The sequence below is a fragment of the Stegostoma tigrinum genome, chromosome 28 (genome assembly GCF_030684315.1).
Source record: "Stegostoma tigrinum isolate sSteTig4 chromosome 28, sSteTig4.hap1, whole genome shotgun sequence".
NCBI lineage: Eukaryota > Metazoa > Chordata > Chondrichthyes > Orectolobiformes > Stegostomatidae > Stegostoma > Stegostoma tigrinum.
Window position 1 is genome coordinate 14,944,863 of NC_081381.1, and position 24,021 is coordinate 14,968,883.

At 41.9% G+C, this 24,021-nt stretch overlaps 1 protein-coding gene across 4 annotated transcripts in view; it reads right to left on the bottom strand.

The window, feature by feature from the left end:
* tmem201 (transmembrane protein 201) overlaps positions 1–24,021 on the bottom strand; it is a 180,677-nt gene that overhangs the window by 122,080 nt on the left and 34,576 nt on the right. For all 4 annotated transcript variants that reach the window (XM_059655594.1, XM_048561397.2, XM_048561398.2 and 1 more), the window contains exons 4-5: positions 11,517–11,693; positions 6,646–7,019 (exon numbers count right to left, since the gene is read on the bottom strand). In XM_059655594.1, coding sequence (XP_059511577.1) covers positions 6,646–7,019; positions 11,517–11,693 — 551 coding nt within the window. The remainder of the gene's footprint in view (positions 1–6,645; positions 7,020–11,516; positions 11,694–24,021) is intronic.

Sequence of the window (24,021 nt, forward strand, 5' to 3'; positions counted from 1 at the left end):
ATCCAGGAAGGAGCTGAAAAAAGGGCTTAGGAGATCTATAAGAGGGAGAAAACCTTGGCAGATAGAAATAAGGAAAGCCCCAAGGCTTTTTACACGTACATAAGGAATAAGAGAATGGCCAGACAAAGGGTAAGGCCGATCAAGAATTGTAAAGGGAATTTGTGTACGGAGCCTAAAGAGATAGGAGAGGTCCTCAATGAATAGTTTTCTTTTGTATTCACAGCTGAGAGGGATCTAGTTGTAGAGGAGGACAGCGTGAAAGAGAGGCTGGTCAGCTAGAGGAGGTGGATATTAGTAAGGAAGATATGCTAGGAATTTTGAGGAACTTGAAGATAGACAAGTACCCCAGGCCTGATGGGATTTATCCAAGGATTCTATGGGAAGCTATGGAAGAGATCGTAGGCCCTTTGGCGATGATCTTTTCGTCCTCACTGTCCATGGGTATAGTGCCGGAAAACTGGAGAGGGACAAACGTCACTCCCTTCTTTAAAAAGGGGAGTAGGGATAACACCAGAAATTACAGGCCAGTTAGTCTTACTTCAGTGGTGGGCAAATTATTGGAAAGGGCTCTGATTCGTGATTCAACAGTTTGATTCGTGACAGTCAGCATGGATTTGTGAGGGGTAGATCATGCCTCACAAACCTTACAGAATTTTTTGAAGAGGTGACCAAACACGTGGATGAAGGCAGAGCAGTGGATGTGGTATATGTGGATTTAAGTAAGGAGTTTGATAAAGTTCCCCATGGTAGGCTCATGCAGAAAGTAAGGAGGCATGGGATAGGGGGAAATGTGGCAGATTGGATTCAGAATTGGCTGACCCTTCGAAGACAAAGGGTGGTAATGGATGGAAAATATTCAATATGGTGCTCAGTTATAAGTGGTGTACCACAAGTATCTGTTCTGGGTCTTCTTCTATTTGTGATGTTTGTAAATGATTTGGATGAAGGAGTGGAAGGGTGGATTAGTAAGTTCGCAGACGATACAAAGGAGGGTCGAGTTGCAGACAGTGCGGAGGACTGTTCTAGGTTACAAAGGGCCATTGATAGGATGGAGAGCTGGGCTGAGAAGTGGCAGATGGAGTTTAACCCTGAAAAGTGAAAGGTGATTCATTCTGGAAAGACAAACTTGAAAGCAGAATACAGGGTTAACAGAAAAGATTCTTGGCAGTGTGGAGGAGCAGAGGGGTCTTGGGGATCATGTCCACAGTTCCCTGAAAGCTGCCACCCTGCTCGATAGTTTTTAAAAAGGTGTATGGTGTGTTAGCTTTCATTAATAGAAGGATTTGAGTTCAACAGCCATGAAGTTATGCTCCAGCTATGCAAAAGCCTGGTTCGGCTACATCAGAAGTATTGTGTCCAGTTCTGGTCACCTCATTGCAGAAACATTCTCGAAGCATTGGAAAAGATGCAGAGGAGATTTACCAGGATTTTGCCTAGGATGCAGGGAAGGTCTTATGAAGATAGGTTGAGAGTGTTAGGGCAAATCTCTTTGGAACAGCGAAGGATGAAAGGTGACTTGATAGAGGTCTACAAAATGATCACAGACATAGATAGGGTGGAGAGCCAGAGACTTTTTCCTAGGGTGGTGGGAACTACTACAAGGGGACATAGTTTTCAAATGAGTGGAAGTAGATATAGGGGAGACGTCAGAGGTAGGTTCTTTACTCAGAGTGGTAGGGGCATGGGACTAACACGAATCAAGGTTGCCTCATTAGGGGTATCTAAGCGGCTATTAGATAGGCATATGGATGATAGTATAACGTAGGGGCGGAGGTTAGCTAGACCTTAGGTTTAGGGTAAAAGTTCGGCACAACATTGTGGACCGAAGGGCCTGTACTGTGCTGTACTGTTCTACGTTCTATATGATCTTTTTGCCACCTCCGCTCCACTTCCCCCCCCTACTACCATAACTCTTACTTCCTTTACTGTTCAAAAAGTTAGCTTGAAAAACATTCAACGAGGAAGCCAGAGATTCACAACCCTTTGGGTAAAAAAGTTCCTCCTCAATTCAGTCCTAAATCTGCTCCCCCTAATTTTGAGGCTATGTCCTCTTGCTATAGTTCCACCCGCCAGTAGGAACATCCTCCCTGCTTCAATCTTATCTGTGCCCTTCATAATTTTATGTTTCTAGAATATGTCGCCCCCTCCATTCTTCTAAATTCCAATGAATATAATCCCAGTCTACTCAGAGTCTCCTCATAAGCCAACCCTCTCAACTCTGGAATCAACTTAGGTGAATCTCCTCTGCACCCCCTCCATTGCCAGTACATCCTTTCTCAAGTAAGGAGACTAAAACTGCATGTAATACTCCAGATGTAGCCTCACCAGCACCCTATACAGCTGTAACTCAATATCCCTGCCTTGAAACTCAATCCTTCTAGCAATGAAGGACAAAATTCCATTTGCATTAAGTACCTGCTACAGCTGCAAACCAACCTTGTGCGATTCATGCACAAGGACACCCAGGTCCCCCTGCACAGCAGCACACTGCATTTTTTTACCGTTCAAGTAATAGCCCTTTTTACTGTTATTCCTAAGGAAATGGATGACTTCACATTTATCAAAATTGTACTCCATCTGCCAGACCTTTGCTCACTCACAAGATTTCTAAATGCCTCTGCAAACATTCAGCATCCTCTGCACACTTTGCTCTATCCCTCATCTTGGTGTCGTCTGCAAACTTTTACGCACTACATGTGCTCCCTAACTCTATGTCATTTATGTAAATTGTAAACAATTGCAATCCCAACACTGATCCCTGAGGCACACCACTCATCACTGATCACCAACCAAAAAAGCACTCACTTATCCCCAGGCTTTGTTTCCTGTTAATTAACCAATTCTCTATCAATGCTAATACACTGCCCGTAATGTCATGCACCTTTATCTTATGCAGCAACATTTTGTGCGGCACCTTGTTGGATGCCTTTTTGAAATCAAGAAGCAGCCCTCTTCCTGGATCTCTGTTGTCCACCACACTTTAATGTCTTCAGAGAATTTCAGTAAATTCATTAAACATGGCCTGTGCTTTTTTGAACCCATGCTGCATCTGCCCAATGGGACAATTTCTATCTAGATGTTTCGCTATTTCTTCCTTGATGATAGATTCAAGCAATTTCCCCACTACAGAAGTTAAGCTAACTGTCCTATAACTTAACCATCTTTTGTCAACCTCCTTTTTTCAAACAGTGCGGCACATCTGCCAATTCTAATTTACTGGAAGGGCCCCAGAGTCCAGTGAATCCATTGACTGAATTTGAAGTACTTAATCTACCAGGTGTGACTGCCTCCTGAAGCAAAGCATCTAGGTACTGCTCCCCCTCCCGAATGTGACACAGTGTTTGAGCTCAGACTCCATCTCATCAACTCTAAGTCAAAGTTCAAGTAACCAATACTTCCTGCAGATGTTAGAATTGCCAGCTTCCACATCAAACAGCTACAGCGCTGCACCTACTCAGCCATTTTCACTTAGTTAATCACTTTATTAATTTGTATAAATTCATTAATGAGTTAATGAACTTATTAATACTTCTCTTCTGTGTTCTTCTTCAAATTCAACGCAGATTTCCTACGGCCAATCAGGTCACAGCTGCCCCGTGATATCACAACGAGGCTCATTATTAAAGAGAAAAACAATGCTACGCATCTTTATCCACCTGACAGAAAACTGACAAATTTCTTATACATTAAGACAATCACACTGGACACAAACAGACTCTTCCATCCAACTCATTTATATTAGCCAGGCATCCCAATCTGACCTAGTCCCAAGATAATAAAATGTGAGGCTGGATGAACACAGCAGGCCAAGCAGCATCTCAGGAGCACAAAAGCTGACGTTTCGGGCCTAGACCCTTCATCAGAGAGGGGGATGGGGAGAGGGAACTGGAATAAATAGGGAGAGAGGGGGAGGAGGACCGAAGATGGAGAGAAGATAGGTGGAGAGAGTATAGGTGGGGAGGTAGGGAGGGGATAGGTCAGTCCAGGGAAGACGGACAGGTCAAGGAGGTGGGATGAGGTTAGTAGGTAGATGGGGGTGCGGCTTGGGGTGGGAGGAAGGGATGGGTGAGAGGAAGAACCGGTTAGGGAGGCAGAGACAGGTTGGACTGGTTTTGGGATGCAGTGGGTGGGGGGGAAGAGCGGGGCTGGTTGTGTGGTGCAGTGGGGGGAGGGGACGAACTGGGCTGGTTTAGGGATGCAGTAGGGGAAGGGGAGATTTTGAAACTGGTGAAATCCACATTGATACCATTAGGCTGCAGGGTTCCCAGGCGGAATATGAGTTGCTGTTCCTGCAACCTTCGGGTGGCATCATTGTGGCACTGCAGGAGGCCCATGATGGACATGTCATCTAGAGAATGGGAGGGGGAGTGGAAATGGTTTGCGACTGGGAGGTGCAATTGTTTGTTGCGAACTGAGCGGAGGTGTTCTGCAAAGCAGTCTCCAAGCCTCCGCTTGGTTTCCCCAATGTAGAGGAAGCCACACCGGGTACAGTGGATGCAGTATACCACATTGGCAGATGTGCAGGTGAACCTCTGCTTAATGTGGAATGTCATCTTGGGGCCTGGGATAGGGGTGAGGGAGGAGGTGTGGGGGCAAGTGTAGCATTTCCTGCGGTTGCAGGGGACGGTGCCGGGTGAGGTGGGGTTCAAGGGCAGTGTGGAGCGAACAAGGGAGTAACGGAGAGAGTGGTCTCTCCGGAAAGCAGACAGGGGTGGGGATGGAAAAATGTCTTGGGTGGTGGAGCCGGATTGTAAATGGCGGAAGTGTCGGAGGATGATGCGTTGTATCCGGAGGTTGGTAGGGTGGTGTGTGAGAACGAGGGGGATCCTCTTAGGGCGGTTGTGGGGGGGCGGGGGGGGGGGGGGGGGGGGGGGGGCGCGGGGTGTGCGGGATGTGTTGCGGGAAATACGGGAGACGCGGTCAAGGGCGTTCTCGATCACTCCGACACTTCCGCCATTTACAATCAAACTCCGACACTTCTGCTATTTACAATCCCCCCCACAGTGATCGAGAACGCCCTTGACTGCGTCTCCCGTATTTCCCGCAACACATCCCTCACACCCCGCCTCCCACCCCCACAACCGCCCTAAGAGGATCCCCCTCGTTCTCACACACCACCCTACCAACCTCTGCATACAACGCATCATCTTCCGACACTTCCGCCATTTACAATCCGACCCCACCACCCAAGACATTTTTCCATCCCCACCCCTGTCTGCTTTCCGGAGAGACCACTCTCTCCGTGACTCCCTTGTTCGCTCCACACTGCCCTCCAACCCCACTACACCCGGCACCGTCCCCTGCAACCGCAGGAAATGCTACACCTGCCCCCACACCTCCTCCCTCACCCCCATCCCAGGCCCCAAGATGACATTCCACATTAAGCAGAGGTTCACCTGCACATCTGCCAGTGTGGTATACTGCATCCACTGTACCCGGTGTGGCTTCCTCTACATTGGGGAAACCAAGCGAAGGCTTGGAGACCGCTTTGCAGAACACCTCCGCTCAGTTCGCAACAAACAACTGCACCTCCCAGTCGCAAACCATTTCCACTCCCCCTCCCATTCTCTAGATGACATGTCCATCATGGGCCTCCTGCACTGCCACAATGATGCCACCCGAAGGTTGCAGGAACAGCAACTCATATTCCGCCTGGGAACCCTGCAGCCTAATGGTATCAATGTGGACTTCACCAGTTTCAAAATCTCCCCTTCCCCTACTGCATTCCTAAACCAGCCCAGTTCGTCCCCTCCCCCCACTGCACCACACAACCAGCCCTGCTCTTCCCCCCCACCCACTGCATCCCAAAACCAGTCCAACCTGTCTCTGCCTCCCTAACCTGTTCTTCCCCTCACCCATCCCTTCCTCCCACCCCAAGCCGCACCCCCATCTACCTACTAACCTCATCCCACCTCCTTGACCTGTCCGTCTTCCCTGGACTGACCTATCCCCTCCCTACCTCCCCACCTATACTCTCTCCACCTATCTTCTTTTCTCTCCATCTTCGGTCCTCCTCCCCCTCTCTCCCTATTTATTCCAGTTCCCTCTCCCCATCCTCCTCTCTGATGAAGGGTCTAGGCCCGAAACGTCAGCTTTTGTGCTCCTGAGATGCTGCTTGGCCTGCTGTGTTCGTCCAGCCTCACATTTTATTATCTTGGAATTCTCCAGCATCTGCAGTTCCCATTATCTCTGACCTAGTCCCATATCCTTTAAACTCTTCCTACTTGTATACCTATACAGATGCCTTTACGAAAACAAATAAATAAGCTTTTCATAACCAAAATGGCTATATATCCTTGTGCAAAGAGAAGTAAATTCTCACAGCTAAAGTTAACAAAGAAAATAGAAGCAGGCCATTCTGCTCTTCAAACCATTTTCCACCATTTGCTATGGTCATGGCTGATCATCCTACTCTGTATCCTGTTCCCACTTTCTTCCAATAGCCTTTTGTTCCCTTCAGCACTAAGAAATCCAGTGCCTTCTCAAAAACACACTGTTTTGTCTTCAACTGCTGTGTGTCAAAAAATTCCACGGGCTCAGCAGTGTCTGAAGAAATTTTGCAACATGTCAGTCATAAATGGCCTATCCCCACACCGTCCTACAATGTTTATCACACTGCATGTGAGGGAATAAGAAAGGACTCACCTTATGCGCCCAGCTAGAAGTACAGCCAATAGGCAAGTGAACAGACCAGTGGTAACAACAGCCATTTGGTGGTTCTTCCCATACTCCCACATGGCTTGCAGGTTCGTCAGCATTTCTTCCGGCAGCACAGCCCACAGCTGTTCCCAGCCAGTGACATTTTCAACAGGGGCAGATACTGAAATAGCTTCATTGCTGCTATTGGATAGATGTGACACCGGATCGACCACATGCATTCCGGCTGGAGGTTTCTGGCCCATAAATGAATCACCTGATCCATATACTGCCATGGCAACCAACACAGCACAACTAACAAAGGCCACAAATCGAAGCAGTAACACTTTGAGTGGGGTGGAAAGGCTGGAATAATGAGAACTCTGAAAAATAAAAGAGAGAATAGTTAGAGGCACTGAGCACAGGGAATCTCAGCCATATCTTATGTTTAAAAAAAAAACAAACCTAATGAAATTGATTATGGAATCATAGATTGATACAGCACAGAAAGAGACTTAATTTTATCACCCCGCCACCAACTCTTTCAAAAGTTATCCAATTAATCTTGTACTCCTGCCCTTTCCACAATGCCCTGCAAATGTGTCCAACTCCCTCTTGAAGATTAATGAATTTGCTTCCACCATTCCTTAAACATTCAGTTTTTAAAAGAATTAAACCAAAAGAAAAATTGCAGCATATAAAGAGGCCATTCTGTCCATTGTGTAGCAGCAGCTGAAAAATAAAACTTGCTGCCCGTTCTAATCCCAGTTCTCGGCAGCTGGTCTTTAAGCTTGCAGGTTACAGCATTTCAGGTACAGAACCAGGCGTCTTCCAAATGAGTTCAGGGGAATTTCAACCTGTACTACCAACCCAGGTAGTGAATTCCAAATACACACCGCACACTAAGTGAAAAGGTTTTCCCCTGCATCCCCTCTGCTCCTTCAACTAATCATCTTAAAAATGGTAAGTGACCTCTTTTTAGGGCAAATCAGGTTTATTCTCTCCCCAAAATCCAGGCCTCTCAATTTTGTACACCACAAATTGAACCATCCCCTAGCCTCCTCTGTTAAAGAAAACAACCTTTAACCTTTTGAACCTTCCCTCATAACTGCAATTTTAAAGCCTGGCAATATTACTGTGGAAACATTACACACTATGTCCTAATCTACATTTATCCCACAGCCAACACACCAGAAACAGATTTTGCAGTCACTTATCTTACTGCTGTTTGTGCAACTTTCTAAGCTGGTTGCTAAACCCCAGGGCGTAATAAGTTGTAACACAGAATTTTGAAAGGCAAGTCCTTTGTTTGTTAGTTCAATGCCACTAGACAATCTCTCAGGTTTCACACTTGGCATTCAGATTATACACAAGTTAAGTCGTCATATCTACTACTACACGCCGCTTCTCCTAAGAGCACACTTCAAACCAGAAGGCAGCATAATATAATCCAATTTAGCTAGAATAGAAGGGATGCCAATAATCCAGAAGGGTGACTACTTCCACTGACGATGAAAAAAATTGGTCAGTCTATTAGAATATTTCTTTTCAACACTGCGTGGAGCAAAAATCCTTGTGGCCTACACAAAGAACGCAAGTTATTAGCATGGAACATGTTCAGATTCCTTCCTTCCTGTAAACTTCAATAAACATCAAAATCAAAAGTATAAAATTCGCTTCATTGTGGGCCAGAAAGAACAAGAAATTAATACTTGCACATACCTGGTTTGAGATGAATTTTAAAGGAATGAGTAAGGCAGGTATAACTCATCTACATCCAAAACTAACAGAATGAGAGAAAGGCTGTCAACATCAAAAAGCACCTCAAAAGCTCTCTTTTTAATCTCACTTAGAAAGGATAATTTATGTTTCCCCCTCTGCAGTTAAGAGAACTAAAATAGCCAACAGTAAAATGCTGAAATACCTGTATCTATTTGCTAAACACTAAGCGATGTTTGTTTATCCAATCAATGTCTGTAGTTCTTTGAAATATCTTTCTTAACATACTTATCCTTAACTATTTATTTCTGCCAAATTCCTCCAAGCTGTGTGTTATTATACTACAAATGGTAACTTACTGACAGATGAATATAGTTGGTTCTGACATAATGCAATAGCGCCATTCTCATGTGATCTTGCATTAGAAAAAAATCGCGGCAGTCACGCCATTTAAACTAATGGGGCTAGAATCAGGTTATAGCCAATACAGGTAAGGAAGGTTTGCATTCTACAAATAGCAATCTAACTTCTTCAATCGTGCGAAAGCCAATTTGAGTTGAAGAAACAGGTGCTATAGCAGAACTGACTGTATAGGATAATGCCCATTATAATGGAGTCCAGGTCCATCAAAACCTGAAAATGGTTGAGAGAGAAAATTATGTACACAATGGCATTTGTAAATTCAGTGGCAAATTCTTTAAAAAAAAACAAACAGGAAAGTTATTGCCATTTGAGACTATGTAAATTGGGGATATCCAAGTAATGCAGTAACAGCAATAGTCAAAAGTAAACATATCTGCCTTGTGTTCCTATTCAGCTCCTAACGCCAGCAGGATAACTTCATGGTAAAAGGTTAGAGATTCCCTTGGTCAACAGTGGAGGGCTACTGAGCAGCTCCTCAAAAGTACTGCAAACAGTTGCATCTTCAAAGCAGTGCGCGTGCAAGCTTGTGCATGTGCTTGCAGTTCAAAGCAAGAATTAACTGCTGCAGAAAACAACAAAAATAATACACCTGAATAACACATACTGTTATTAAGGTGCAAAATGGCCAATGCCTTGTGATAACACAGGCAACAGAATTACCAGAGGTTTGTTTGCCGATCAGTGCCAGTGCATTGCTGCTCCTGGGATGTAAACATCTGAGTGAGAGATCTACAGCACACAAATAGAACCTGTGCTCCATCAAGGTTAAAAACAACAAGGGTCTAGGCCCGAAACATCAGTTTTTGTGCTCCTGAGATGTTGCTTGGCCTGTTGTGTTCATCCAGCTTCACACTTTGTTACCAACCAATTGAATCCCATTTTCCAGCAAGTAGACAATAGCTTTATATGCCATGGCAGCTCAAGTGCAAATATAAATACTTTCATGAATCTCTTGGTTCTGCATTGAATTGTCATTTCAGATAATGTGCACAGGTCTTGGGGATTAAACTGATGATCTGATGACTGAAAGATGAGACCACTGCCACTGAGCCAAGGTTAATATCATAAATTCAAATAAACTATTCAAAGCTGGGTTTATACAACTGAAATGCTGCCAAGGTTTTAAAATTGCCGTTATTATGAATGCCGACATGGGTTACAGTTTGCTTTCCTTAGAACTGGAGTTGCTACTGAATGCATCTTCAATCTTAGTCCTTTCGTGTGTATCTCGCAATCCTTTAACTTCACTGATTTTGAAGTGTCATTTGCCACATTGTTCACAAAAGTTTCCAATGCCCTATTGCCTTCACCCTATCAGCTCAAGATCTGCTCAAAATATATTTTAAACTCTGACAGTCTACATAACAGCTTGAGCAACTAGACATCCCATTCCACCAGAATGTGGCCAATGGTATTTTCTACAATTAAGGGCTGTTATCAGCAAGCTTCGCTCAATGAAATTGGACTTAACTTGTTGGGTGAACATTGATTAAACAGCTCTGACAATGCAATGAGCTACAAATTCCAGATCACAAGGACATAAGGAACAGGAGTAGGCCATTTGACTCCACCAACATACTCTACCACTCAACAAAGGTGATGATGGATTGTCCCAGGCCTCAACTTCTCTTTAATACCTGCTGTCAGAAGAATTCTCAAGTTGCCTCTGGTTGGCTTGCTAATTACTTTCATTCTGATGTCCTTTACAAAACAAATTAAGGCGAGCCCAAATGCAATGTTTGAAAGAATCAATAATTTTTAAAAGTAAGTGCATATATATTTGAGGAAAAAATGAACAGAGGTCCACTGAGGAGAGGTGCATTAACTATACTGCTCTACCAAAAAGAGACAAATTGGGCCAAAGGGTCTCTTTCAGTGCTGAATCAATCATTCCATGGCTGATTCTGAACGTGATTTGAACCACCGCTATTGTGCTGCAAAGCAAAGTGGCACTGGAAACTGAAAATGGGCCATTTTCAAACTTAGCCACTGCTGCACTATGAACAGTTTACTCCTGACAGTTCCCCTCACCTGCTTTAAAAAAAGTTCTTTCTAATGCTTCAACACTCGTAACACTACATTAACAAGACATCTTTGAGAGAAAATGAGCATGGACACATCACACTATTAGTTGCAGAATAATTCAAACACACCATAGAATTTAACAGCCTTTCCAGGAAAGAAACCTTCTAGGTGAAACTTGTAATCTGTCTGACTCATCATGTAACTACATTCGAAGTGCTCTCTTTGGATTTCAGTTGTAAACTGATGAGACCACATCCTTTACTGGCACAAGTGAAATACGTCAAAAAAAATCGCAGCTAAATGAAGTAACAAGCTCTTATCATCATATTGTCAAAATGTGCTTCAAGTGATTACCAAACAATAAATCAAATCTGTCATTATTAACATTTAAATGAATCAAAAGAGCACACATAACTGGTACTGGGAAACTCAAAGGTCAGACAATGCTGCATATTTTATTCTGGATAAACAAAAAAAAGACAAAAAAATTAACAATATAATAAATGAAATGCCACCAGAATCCTGCACAGTGAAGTCAAAACAGAATACTGGTCCCTTTTTCCAAAGATCTCAAAGGTAGGAGTCTCATTATCAAAAGGCTCCAAAACTGCCACCTACTTTTTACTTTCTCTCTCCCTCCCTTCACTCCCATGAGCTAGTGGAAACATTACCAAACAAATAAGAGATCAGAGTGATCGTGCAACCAACATCACCTGCACAAAGGTTTTGTCCGCTTCTCGACGACGAAGTTGATGGTCAAATAGAATTGCGCGAATCTGTCGATCTTGGTGTTTAATATAATACTCCACCGCTGTCTGACAGGGACGGCATAGCTTGTAAGTCTGTTCAAGATGGTGTTTATATACCTCAATTTCTTCTTCATACTTATCCTGAGAAATACAAGAAAACATTAGCCATTAACCATTCAACAGAAGACGCACATTTTACAAAAGGTGCAACTTGACTGCATCCAAATGCAAGAGAATGTTACAACGTAGGAGGGTGTCATTCAGACCCAGAGTAAAGTGCTTGCCAAACCTTTCCACACTGCGACCCTATTTCAGAGCTTGAGCTATCACAACCCCTCAGGGAGCAGCAAGGGTGGGCTTAAGGGGGCAACAGTGTCACCTCAGAGCTTAAATTCCTAAAATTTCAACTGGTGGCTCCTCTTGGGGTCCCAGACCCCACTTGCACAGATGCAACTGCAAGACTTCCTAATAAAAAGAAGTGCTTCTAAGATTTTAGAGTAGATTTGTAGCTCAGGTTGTGGTTGGTTGGCTCGCCCGCTGAGCTGGTTCATTGTTCCGCAGATGTTTAATTACCCTGCTGGGTAACAGCATCAATGCAGCCTCCAATGAAGTGCTGTTGTGTTTTCCTGCCTGGTATTTAAACTCTGGGGTCCGCTGAGCTGGTTTATCTCGCTTCTGGTTTTCCCTCGCAGTGGAGTATATATGGGGTTGAGTTCTATGTGTTTATTGATGGCTTTCTTAGTGGTATACCAAGTTTCTAGGAATTCCCATGCTTACATGCTTCCCAAGCACGGGAAATCCTAGAAGCCTGGCACTCCACTAAGAAAGCCATCAATAAACACATAGAACTCAACCCCATATATACTCCACTGCGAGGGAAAACCAGAAGCGAGATAAACCAGCTCTGCGGACCCCAGAGTTTAAATACCAGGCAGGAAAACACAACAGCACTTCATTGGAGGCTGCATTGATGCTGTTACCCAGCAGGGTAATTAAACATCTGCGGAACAACAAAATAGCTCGGCGGGCAAGCCAACCAACCACTAGACCTGCTTCGTTTAGCTCTGATTCCCAAGCATATTAAGTTTTTCTTTTTCACTTTGTTTCAGAATTGATTACAAATTCTGAATCAACTAAATTCCCAATTCAAAGGAAGACGGTGTTTAAAAGCTTTTTATAAAGTGACTTGGGTAACAATTCGAAACATTTGAGAACTGTCGGCACCACAAGTGATGCACAAACGCCATGCAACGCAGTCATAACACAATCTTAAGAATTATTTGCAGTTGGCTTAGAGCAGCAGTAAGGGGCCCATAATCAGATTGCCCTTTGAGAAGGCAATTGGCTTATCCATTTTACTCCCAAATTATTTCCTCATCCCAATCAGTTTCAAAACAAAACCTCAAACCTATTTCTGTGAAGATATTAGTTTTGTATTATGACAGAGCAACCCTGTTTATTACTTCCCGGAGACAGTTCAATATCAACACAGCATTTCCTTATATTCTCGTGTTTTGGATATTTCTCACTGGTCTTTGTTCATGCAGAAACACTAATACTTTACATTCCAGCAATTATTCAAAATTCAGCAACACTGAATCCCTCATCAGAATAACTGATAGCAAACATATAATCTTACATTCTTATGATTTTATAAGTTTAAAATAGTGTGTATCATTTCAGAATATCATGAAGCCTCATAATTAATACTTTTAAAGGATAAATTTTTTTCAGTACTGCGTAAATGGATTTATCTCAAGTTGTGTAGAAACAAATCCAATTTTAAAAATTCAGGTAATTAAAAGGTAATATTTTCATTGAAAAAAGAAATTTAAAGGGAATCACATGATTTCAGCTAATTGCCTGAACTCAGTTCTCAGGAATCACACAAATGGGTTTTATAGTCTAGACATTTCAATTAGAAATGTCAGCTTTCCTGTTCCTCTGATGCTGCCTGGCCTGCTGTGTTCCTTCAGCTCCACCCTATTATCTCTGACTCCAGCATCTGCAGTTCACGCTGTCTCTGGATTTTAGTCATTCTGCTTGAAGACTTTTTTTTGCTGACAGTGTAAATTTTGTTTTTTTACTTTGGGGGAGGCAGGGGTCTCCTGAGGAGCAAGCTGTTTAGCTCTGCCTTTCTGGAGCACCACTGCTGTGAATCCAGTGCAAAACTGAATTATCATTTGGCTCTGATGAAGGGTCTAGGCCTGAAATGTCAGCTTTTGTGCTCCTGAGATGCTGCTTGGCCTGCTGTGTTCATCCAGTTTTACACTTTATTATCTTGGATTCTCCAGCATCTGCAGTTCCCATTATCTCTGATCAAAACTGAACTATCGTTTGGCAAGACTTCTCAAATGTGCTTCCTGAGCAAGCAGTGTCTGCTAAGACCCAAGAGACAACTGTACTAACGGTATGTGCAAAAACACCAACCATTTGAATTTCCCATATCTTGCCATATTGTTTCCTTCAAGAGTAACCATAATAGGCCAAAAGTGCAGTTTTCCTCCAAACTGAATAATGGAAGGATTTGAAAATAAGGATGAAAATATTAATAGAAGCATTACCAGACCAGGGACCAATCCAAGCCAGAAAGCACATCTAGGCTTGATGCAAGTTCAGATATTGTCGGCAGGGTTTTTGAAGAGCTCTAGTTTACGGAAGGTTGTAGACTGGAAGCCAGCCAAAAGAAATCCTTATACGGGTGTGTGAGACATTTCAACAGAACAAAGGCCAAGGCCAGAGGTATGGTTAGAACATGCTCCCTTTAACAGTTTTTCATTTTGGCCTCAGGCTCATTTTACACTCTGCTCCTGAATTTGCATACAAACTCATTGCACTTAGAACCAAGAGCAAGAACTGTTCAGGCACGTTTCTAAACTTCAAGCAAGTAAATCACTGCTCAGCACCTCTTTTCACCTCCCACACATTTGATATCTTGATGAATTATTTTGGAAATAATGATAAAAACAGGAACGACTGCAGTCACACTGTTATTTGACAGAAAGCTACAGATATTTATCACAGAGTCACAGAGATGTACAGCATAGAAGATGATCCTTTGGTCCACATCATCCATGCTGACCAGATACCCTAGATGAATCTAGTCCCATTTGTACCCAGCCAGATGCCTTTAAAATGCTGTAATTGCACCAGCCTCCACAACGTCCTCTGGCAGCTCATTCTGTACACGCACAACCCTCTGCGTGAAAAAGTTTCCCCGAAGGTCCCTTTTAAATCTTTCTCTCTCACCTTAAACCCACCCCCTGTATTTTTGGACTCCCCCACCTCAGGGAAAAGGCTTAGTCTATTTATCCTAACCATACCCCTCATAATTTTATAAACCTTTATAAGGTCACACCGTTGCCTTCAATGCTTTAGGCAAAATAGCCCCAACCTATTCAGCCTCTCCCTATAGCTCAAACCCTCCAACACTAGCAACATCCCTGTAAATCTTTTTTGAACCCTTTCAAGTTTCACTACATCCTTCCTATAGCAGGGAGACCAGAATTGCACACAGTATTCCAAAAGTGACCTAAATGTCTGATACAGCTGCAACATGGCATTCCAACTCCTGTTCTCAATACACTGTCCAATAAGGGCAAGTGTGCCAAATGCCTGCTTCACTATCCTATCTACCTGCAAGTCCACTTTCAAGGAAATGTGAACCAAAGGTGTCTTTGTTCAGCAACACTCCCCAGGGCCTTACCATTAAGTGTATAAGTCCTGCCCTGATTTGCCTTTCTAAAATGTAACACCTCTCATATCTCTAAATTAAACTCCACCTGCTACTCTTTGACCCACAGGTCCAACTGATCAAGATCCCATTGTACTCTGAGGTAACCTTCTGCGCTATCCACTACACCTCCAATTTTGGGAACATCTGCAAACTTACTAACCATACCTCCTATATTCACATCCAAATCATTTCTATAAATGACGAAAAGCAGTGGATCCAGCAGCGATCCTTGGGCCACATGATTGGTCACAAACCTCCAGTTTGAAAAGCAACCCTCCAATACCACTGTCTTCTACTTTCAAGCCAGTTCTGTATCCATGTTACATTTTTGGTGGGATCATATTACACAGTACCTCTAAAGACAGACAGTCAATCTTCAAAAAAAACCCACACTTTGTCTCGATGACAAACATCAAGAATCATCCAGTGTAAAGTCTTACAACCTGTAATCTAGGCACCTGTGGCCTTGCTTTGTCTGAACAGTGGAGACGTTCTAAATTAGCTGCCTCAACTTCTGAGGTTGAATAATACTATTTATTCACAATGTCTCAAATTAACTAATCTTAATTACTACTGCTGAAACACGTTCCTTATGTGTAGTAGCGTTAGATGACATTTTTGTGCTCTACAAACTTTCAGAAGCTAGGCCACTATGAAAAATCTGTCAGCAGGTCACAGACAAAAAGCCCCTCTAAAAGCATCTTGGCAATCTTCTTAAACTGGATAAATCTCTAGACTTGCAATTGAATAATCACTTGAAAATACACACACACAATGCTTAATACCAATAAACACACCACTCGGGTTTGAAGTGTAAACAAGCCAGGGTGTGCAAAATAAATAAAGTTAAAGCACTAAGACAATCACTGAATTCAAAGTCAAGAAATGTACCTGCACCAAGGACATTTTCCACCCTGTTCTCCTGTTCGAAAGGAACTGACAGATAAATCCTAAACATCCAATCCCACCAGTCACTCAAATGTGTAACCTAAACAATTACAGGCAACACACTCTCAAATTATAGCACCAGAGTCAAATTCAATCCTACTGCTGATATTTGTATGTGCCTATTTCCACACTGCAACACTGAGCTGTATTTTAGGCTCCAGGAATTATGCCAGTCACCTGGGCAACATTCATTTCAGCCAGCACGTTGTAGGGTCAAGTTCCATTCCAGAAACCTGAGCATACTTTTTCGAAAATATTCATAGAATGCAAGTTGCTGGCTTGATTAGCACTTCTTGTCCATTCCTAATTGCCTTCAATAAGGCGGTGTAGATCTGCTTTCTTAAACCAATGCAGGCCATATGATGCAGGTACACTGGCAATGCGGTTGGGGAAGGAGTTCCCAGATTTTGACCTAGCAATGGAGGAGGAACTGGGATATAATTACAAGCGAATTTTGAGAAGATTTGTAGCTCAGGTTGAGGTTCTGGATGTGAGTCTGCTCGCTGAGCTGGAAGGTTAGTTTTCAGACGTTTCTAGGTAACATCATCAGTGAGCCTCCGACAAGGAAACCTAACCAGATAAATAGAAAGCGGGACATAACACCAGCGTTTCGTCGGAGGCTCACTGATGATGTTACCTAGAATGGTGACAAAACGTCTGAAAACTAACCTTCCAGCTCAGCGAGCAAACTCACATCCATATAATTACACATCAGGATTGAATGTCAAATGGTGAGAAACTTGCAGGCACACTTAAAAGAACATGTAAACGTTGGAAGTTACAGTCAAAAGTTCAAGCACCCAACAGACAAAACCAAAACCGGCAGCTACAGATTTTTTTGGTATTATCCGTCACTAAATGGTAAAACCTTTGGGCAGGCATCAAAAATTCAATTAAGAAATTAAAAACTTAGCACAGTCAAGTGTAGAACTGCAAGACAACTCTTCTCCCAATCAATGCTATTGCATAAATAGTGCTCTCTAGGAAGAACACTAATGAGGTGCCTGGTTTAAAGTGGATAACCACAAATATATTAGCCTTCACTTTAATCTGTGCATTCCAACAGGAAGAGAGGGCCATTCACCTCGTTGAGCCTACTGCACCATTCAATAAAATCACAGGTGATCTGACATGGTCTCAGCTCGACTTTCCAGCCTGCTCCCCTTAACTTTTGACTCTCTTCTCTATCAAAAATACTTTTACTTCAGCCTTAATAAATTTAAGAACCAGCTTCTGCTACCATTTGGGGAAGGGAAGTTCACATCCAAAGAACACAGAAATTATGAGTCTTTAAAGAAAAAGTGTCTTATCTCAAGCTCCATCTCTAGTTTCAATCTTCCTGATCTCAATTTTCGATAGAGTGCAGAGTTGCAGGGATACTCGGCTTTCACAATTTTGTCTGTGTGGCAGGGCAGCAAGGTGGCTCAGTGGTTAGCACTGCAGCCTCACAACACCAGGGACCCAGGTTCGATTCCAGCCTTGGGTAACTGTCTGTGTGGAGTTTGCACATTCTCCCTGTGTCTGCGTGGGTTTCCTCTGGGTGCTCTGGTTTCCTCCCACAGTCTAAAGATGTGCAGCTAGGTGGATCGTCCATGCTAAATTGCCCTTAGTGTTCAGGGTGTGTGGGTTATAGGGGAATGGGTCTGGGTGGGATGCTTCAAGGGGCGGTGTGGACTTGTTGGGCCAAAGGGCCTGTTTCCACACTGTAGGGAATCTAATCTAATCTAATTTCAACACACTACTTAACCAATTAGTCACAGCCACTGAAACAGAGCAGCTGGAATGATTTTTAAACTGATCTTGATATTGGTTCCAAAACACATTCCAGAAATTGCGCATGCTGAAAAAAATGACAAAACACCAATAGTTTGAATACTAGGGAACATGAAGCTTAATTTTGCACTGAAATTTACTGATATCCAGTTGATAAAATTTTGATGCGTCTTGGAAGTTCTTGTATTACCAGAATTACAGTGCAGCAACTAGTAATTGGGATGTTTAGTTTTGTATGCAGTCTAAAGTTACAAGTATTAGTGCAGTAAGAAGTGGTAGGAATTGTTTATTGAAACAATGCAAACGTAATCCTTCACTAATAAGCTGCTTACTTGAGATGAAGCTATGATAAAGCCACAAATTTCAGTTTCATCAATTTACACACAAACATTCCCAACTATTTATTCACTGAGTAATGAGCAAGTGGAAGTAACTGGCAACGTGTGTGAGATTTACTGTTGCATGATTTGGATTTGAGGTGCCATTACTGGAACGTAGCATTACAAATCTAAGGGCAATGAATACACTGACTTTTGAGTGGATTAAAGCTACCAGCTTCAAACTGTTCAACCAAATCACAATTTGGATCCACCAACACAATTTAATTTGAGACAGTGCCAAGAACTCTCCCCTTTCCCTGACTAAATATCAGGAAGACTCTGGCAGCACTTTCAGGTTCCCAATCCACCACCCCTCCAAAACCCATCTTTTGTAAGGGAGATCTGACAGAAGCATATAAAATTATGAAGGGAATAGATAAGTTGGAAGCAGGGAGGTCGTTTCTACTGACAAGTGAAACTACAACTAGGGGGCACAGCCCCAAAATAATGGGGTGCAGATTCAGGACTGAGTTGAGGAGGAACTTCTTCACCCAAAGGATTGTGAATCTGTGAAATTCCTACCCTGTTGGATGTTTTTAGGGCTAAGACAGATGGATTTTTGAACAGCAAAGGGATTCAGCACTATGATAAGCAGGGAAAGTGGAGCTGGGTACATGAAAATATCAGCCAAGACCTTATTGAATAGCACAGCAGTTTTGACAGGCCAGGTGGCCTATTCCTGCTCCTTTTTTTATTATTTTCTTATGACTGATAAATCTTTTGTAATCCAGTTATGCCCATATTGCAATCTCCATGATCTATAAATATGTTCCTGGCACAAGAATTCGAGGATCACAAGCATCTGATGGTTTATAGGGCTGAAGGTTTTCATGGGTGTAAGGAGATTGGATCATAGTCAATTTTGAAAACATGGACAACCAAGTGCCTTTGAAGTCAAGTTAGTGTAAAAATTCCATCATGCAAGAGTACAGGAAGTCAATTTTCCAAGTCTCTGTTCAATTTTTCAAAACGTTTTAACTAACCTGTTGACTCTGTTAAATCTTTTAATTCTGGTTTTTGTAACCAAGTGGGTGCCAGTGAATGGTGACTTTGTGTACTTTTCACTGTACTTATGTATTCCTATACTCAGTACATGAGGCAAATAATAAACAAATAAACAAATAAATTGGTTTATACAGGCAGCCTGAACAAATAATGTAAGTGACACATGATAAAGGGGGAACAAAATCATTTTTTTTCATCTCACCTATAAAATTTAAACTCTCAAAGCATACAATCACACCATTAGAAATCACACTCCTGGTCAAAGGGACTATCACATAGGAAAAAGATAACCTGGCTTCATGTTATTTATATTGAAATTCTGAATGTAGTAATAACTTGATGAAAATCTCCAACATAAACCTTTTGGGATAGTTCATACTTCAACAAACCAAGTCAATAAATCAGTGCCATGACGATGCAAAGTAGTTTTGTAGTCTAACAGCTCACCCAAGCCATTATTGCCACATCCTATCTTGCACCAAAAATCCAACGTAATCGAACTCTGAAGCTAACTGACCCAAGTTAGGCCCTGTAATAACTAAGTACATTTTATTTGAAAAACTAAATCAGAAAAAGGGAAGTTTGGATTCTAGTTCTACTTTTATAACTCAAGACAAAACTATAAGTATCTGGTGATCACCTATTTATATGGTCATAAGCATGTAAACAGACCCTTCGGTCTATACCGCACATAATCACTTGAAAACTCTCTTATTCATGTGCTTATCCAAAAGTCTTTTAAACGTTGCAATTGTTCCTGCAGCCACCAGCTCCTCAGGAAGTTCATTCCACACGTGAACAATCCAGAGTAAAACATTTGCCTTTCATGTCATTTTTAAGTCTATCTCGTCTCACCTTAAAATTGGGGCCACAAGTCTTGAAATCTATCATTAACTTGATTTATACCTCTCATTATTTCATAATCTTGTATCAGGTCACTCTCAATTTCCTATGCCCCAGTGAAAAAAGTCCCACCTGATCCAATCGTATTCTATAACTCAAACCTTCCATACCCAGCTTTATCCTGGTAAATCTCTTCGGAACCCTCTCCAGCTTAATATCATCTCTCCTATAACTGGGTGACCAGAGCCGGAGGATTATTTCATATTGTGATGACTTGTGGAATAGTTGGCTAGACTTTCAGTGCATTCTTCCCATTAAGGATAAGCAATACTTCTCTTAAAAAAAATCCTCATCTTTGTTTTCAAATCCCTCCATCGTGCTCAGTCTTTCCTTTTCTCTCATCTCCTCCAGGTCAACCAGCCTCTCAATACATCTGTGCTCCTCCAATACTGGTCCTTTGCTCAGTCCTGAGACCCTACACTCTGAAATTCCCTCCGTAAATCTCTCAGCTCTTCCTGCCACGCTAAGATTTTCCTTAAAAGCTACCTCTTTGATTTCATCTTCCCCAATTTCTCTATACATGGCCCGGTGTCAAATCTTGTTTGATAACATTCCAGTGAAGTGTCTTGGAATGTTTAACTAAAGAGGTGTGATATAAATTCGGAGACAGTAAGAACTCTGATGCTGGAGTCAGAGATAACACAGTGTGGAGCAGGAGGAACACAGCAGGCCAGGAAAGCAGACGTTTCAGGTCAGGACCCAATTCTGAAGAAGGGTGCTGACCCGAAACATCTGCTTTCCTGCTCCTCTGATGCTGCCTGGCCTGTTGTTTTCCTCCAGCTTCACACTGTGATATAAATACAAGTAGTTTTATTGTTATTGTCTATATTTGGCTAAATATGTGCCACCAAATATTGTTGGCATATTTAGAGATCAAAAGCATTTTTATTAGAGGTATTATTTATTTAAAAATATAGAATATGTGAAAACACCACTTCTAACTCCATTATGCAAGGATATGCAAGAAGATGACAATCCTCCTCTATAAGAAGTTTGGTGACCCCTTACTTAACCCATAGTAGAACCCATCTCTACTGCTGTTAAAGCAGATACAGTAAAGCATACAAACTTTGAAACTATTATTATACAGAAAAAGAACCACATCCAGACTGCAATGTTCAGTTTACAAACTATGTGCAGCCCAGTGGCCAATGTCAGGAAACCATTAAAAAGAAACATAAAACCTGGAAATATTTAGCGGACCTAGCAGCATTAGCTGACTTTCTGAAATATTAACTCTGTTTTTCTCTCTCTACAAATGCTACTAGAAATGAGTATTTCTAGTATGTTGCTTTTAATTTCAGGTTACCAGCACCTGCAGTACTTTGCTTTAGTCACTAAACAACACATTTCAACAGCTTGTAAAAATGAATGAATAGGCAGATCTAGACTAGCAATAACAGTAAAGACGATGTAAAGTTCATCCCTTTTTTTGTTAAATATTAATTTGTGGCGTAGCGATAGAGTCCCCCTCCCCGGACTGAGAGGCCTGCATTCAAATCTCAACGGCTCCAGAGGTGTGAAATAACATCAAGTCTCAACTGCTCCAGAGGTGTGCAATAACATCGCTGAACTGATTAGAAAAACAGGCTAAATAATAATCATCAGCGCCAGGCTTCAATCAATTGTTGTAACTACAGCACCCTCTACTGTATTAAGAATGTCATTGTTAACCTCACAATATGATGCTGTAATAGATAGAGGCTGCAAGCTTGTCTAACAGTAAATAAGATGCTGAATGAGTAAGCTTTAGGAAGCAGCTTGCACATCCCACTTACCACAGGCCAACAACATGCAGAAGGTGCACTCATATCAATGTTCCCATTTAAAGCAAAACTAATATGTCACAGTCAAGAGTACTGTTCCAAAGTTTATTCTCTACCACCAAATTGAGAATACAGGATTATAAATTAATTAATATTTAATATGCATTAATACTTAATACGTTAAAACAGCTTGCATTTCTGTAGCACCTTTTAACATACCAAAGTGCATCAAGGAAATGTCCAAATAAAACTCAATGCTGAGCCACAGGAAGAGACCTTTGGACAAGAAACCATAAATCTTGGTTAGGGGTAGGTTTTAAGAAGTGCATAGGGGTGAATAGTGGAGACTTTATGCGGGAATGCCAGAAATTAAGGAGCTGTGAATACAGTGCTTAAAAACCAGCAATTTACAAGAAGTGAGACTTCGAAAAGTGCAGAGATTTTGAAGGATTGGAAAACAGGTCAGAAAAAGGAGACAGCAAGGGACTTGAAATTAAGGGTGGGAATTTTAAAAATTTAAGCATTTTCATACCAGGAATCAAAGTAAGTTTATTTAAAGTAGGGGTGGTGGGTAAACAGGACCCAGTGTAAAATATGGGCAGTTGAGCTTAGGATGAGCTACAGGAGACTGGCTATGAAAATACTGGAATAGTTAGTTCATAGACTTTACATGTCCTTGTTGGAGATAAGAAAACGGAATACGTAAATAAAGATATCAGCCAGGTTTTAAACGAGACTTCAACTCGAATACGTGCTTCACTACCTCTACCTCACAATCCAAAATAATTCAAATTAGTTATCTTCAATTCTGTTTGACAGGCTCTTTCACAAACTCAAGACATCCCAAATCATTTTATAGCTCATTTAATATTTGAAGTATAGTCAGAATAGTACTGCAATATAAACCAGAGAAAGACAAGGGCTTCAACACAAGACATATTATTTATGCCAGAATTCAAAGTATGTGCACAATCAACTATATTCTGGCACTTAGTGAGAACACTTCCATTACCAAGCCAGCAATGCTTTAACATTGCTAAGCCCATAAATAAAACACATGCTTCAGCACAGAAAATATACCACACTTACAAAGTAACAAAAAGAGTTAACTAAATATTCCTTTCTCCGTACCTCAGTCCAATCCCTCCTGAAAGGCATTGCAGGTCTACCTACAGCAGAAGGACTACAGCATGTTCAAATCACAGCTCAACATCATCTTCCCAAGGGCAACAAGGGACAGGCAATTATGTTACCTATGCTTATGGCTCATGTGAATAAAGTAAGGAAAAATAAATTGACAAGAATAAAATGCCTCCAGGACGAAGGATAATTTAATCGTGTAATGCTAAGTCTTACAGCAAAGGCAATGTTGCTAAAGTGTATTTGGCAGCATTGTTTGTATTGCAATACTATGGCCTGGAGGATTTGCAGATAGCTTCAAAACATAGTCTTGAAATCATACTGGAAAACAATTTGTACTTTAATCTCAATAGCAACTGCTTTGGTGGAATGGCCTGCCTATTCGCAACTTCATTCAAATGTAGATTAGCGGTCAAAGATGCTTTAGTGAAAATCAAAAGGGATATCATGCAAAGTAGTAAACTATTACAACAAATAATGCAAAAATTTACTTCCAGTCAAGTTTTAAAAGGATGGTCTATAAAACGAAAAAGGAATGAAGAAAACAGGGTGTTGAGTTCAGAGAGAAAATTGTAGAAGGTGAGACTTGCACAGCCCCCAACAATGGGAGGAAGGGTGAAGGTCATCTACAACAGCCAAAGTTAAAAACACCCAAGCTACCCTGTTAATAACAAGCAATATCTGTACTGTTCTGAGGAACATTAACTCTGATATGTTCTTCACATATGCTGCCAGACTTGCTGAGTATTTCCAGCAAGTTCTGTTTTTGTTTTCTGATGAAGGGTCTAGCCCCTAAACGTTAGCTTTTGTGCTCCTAA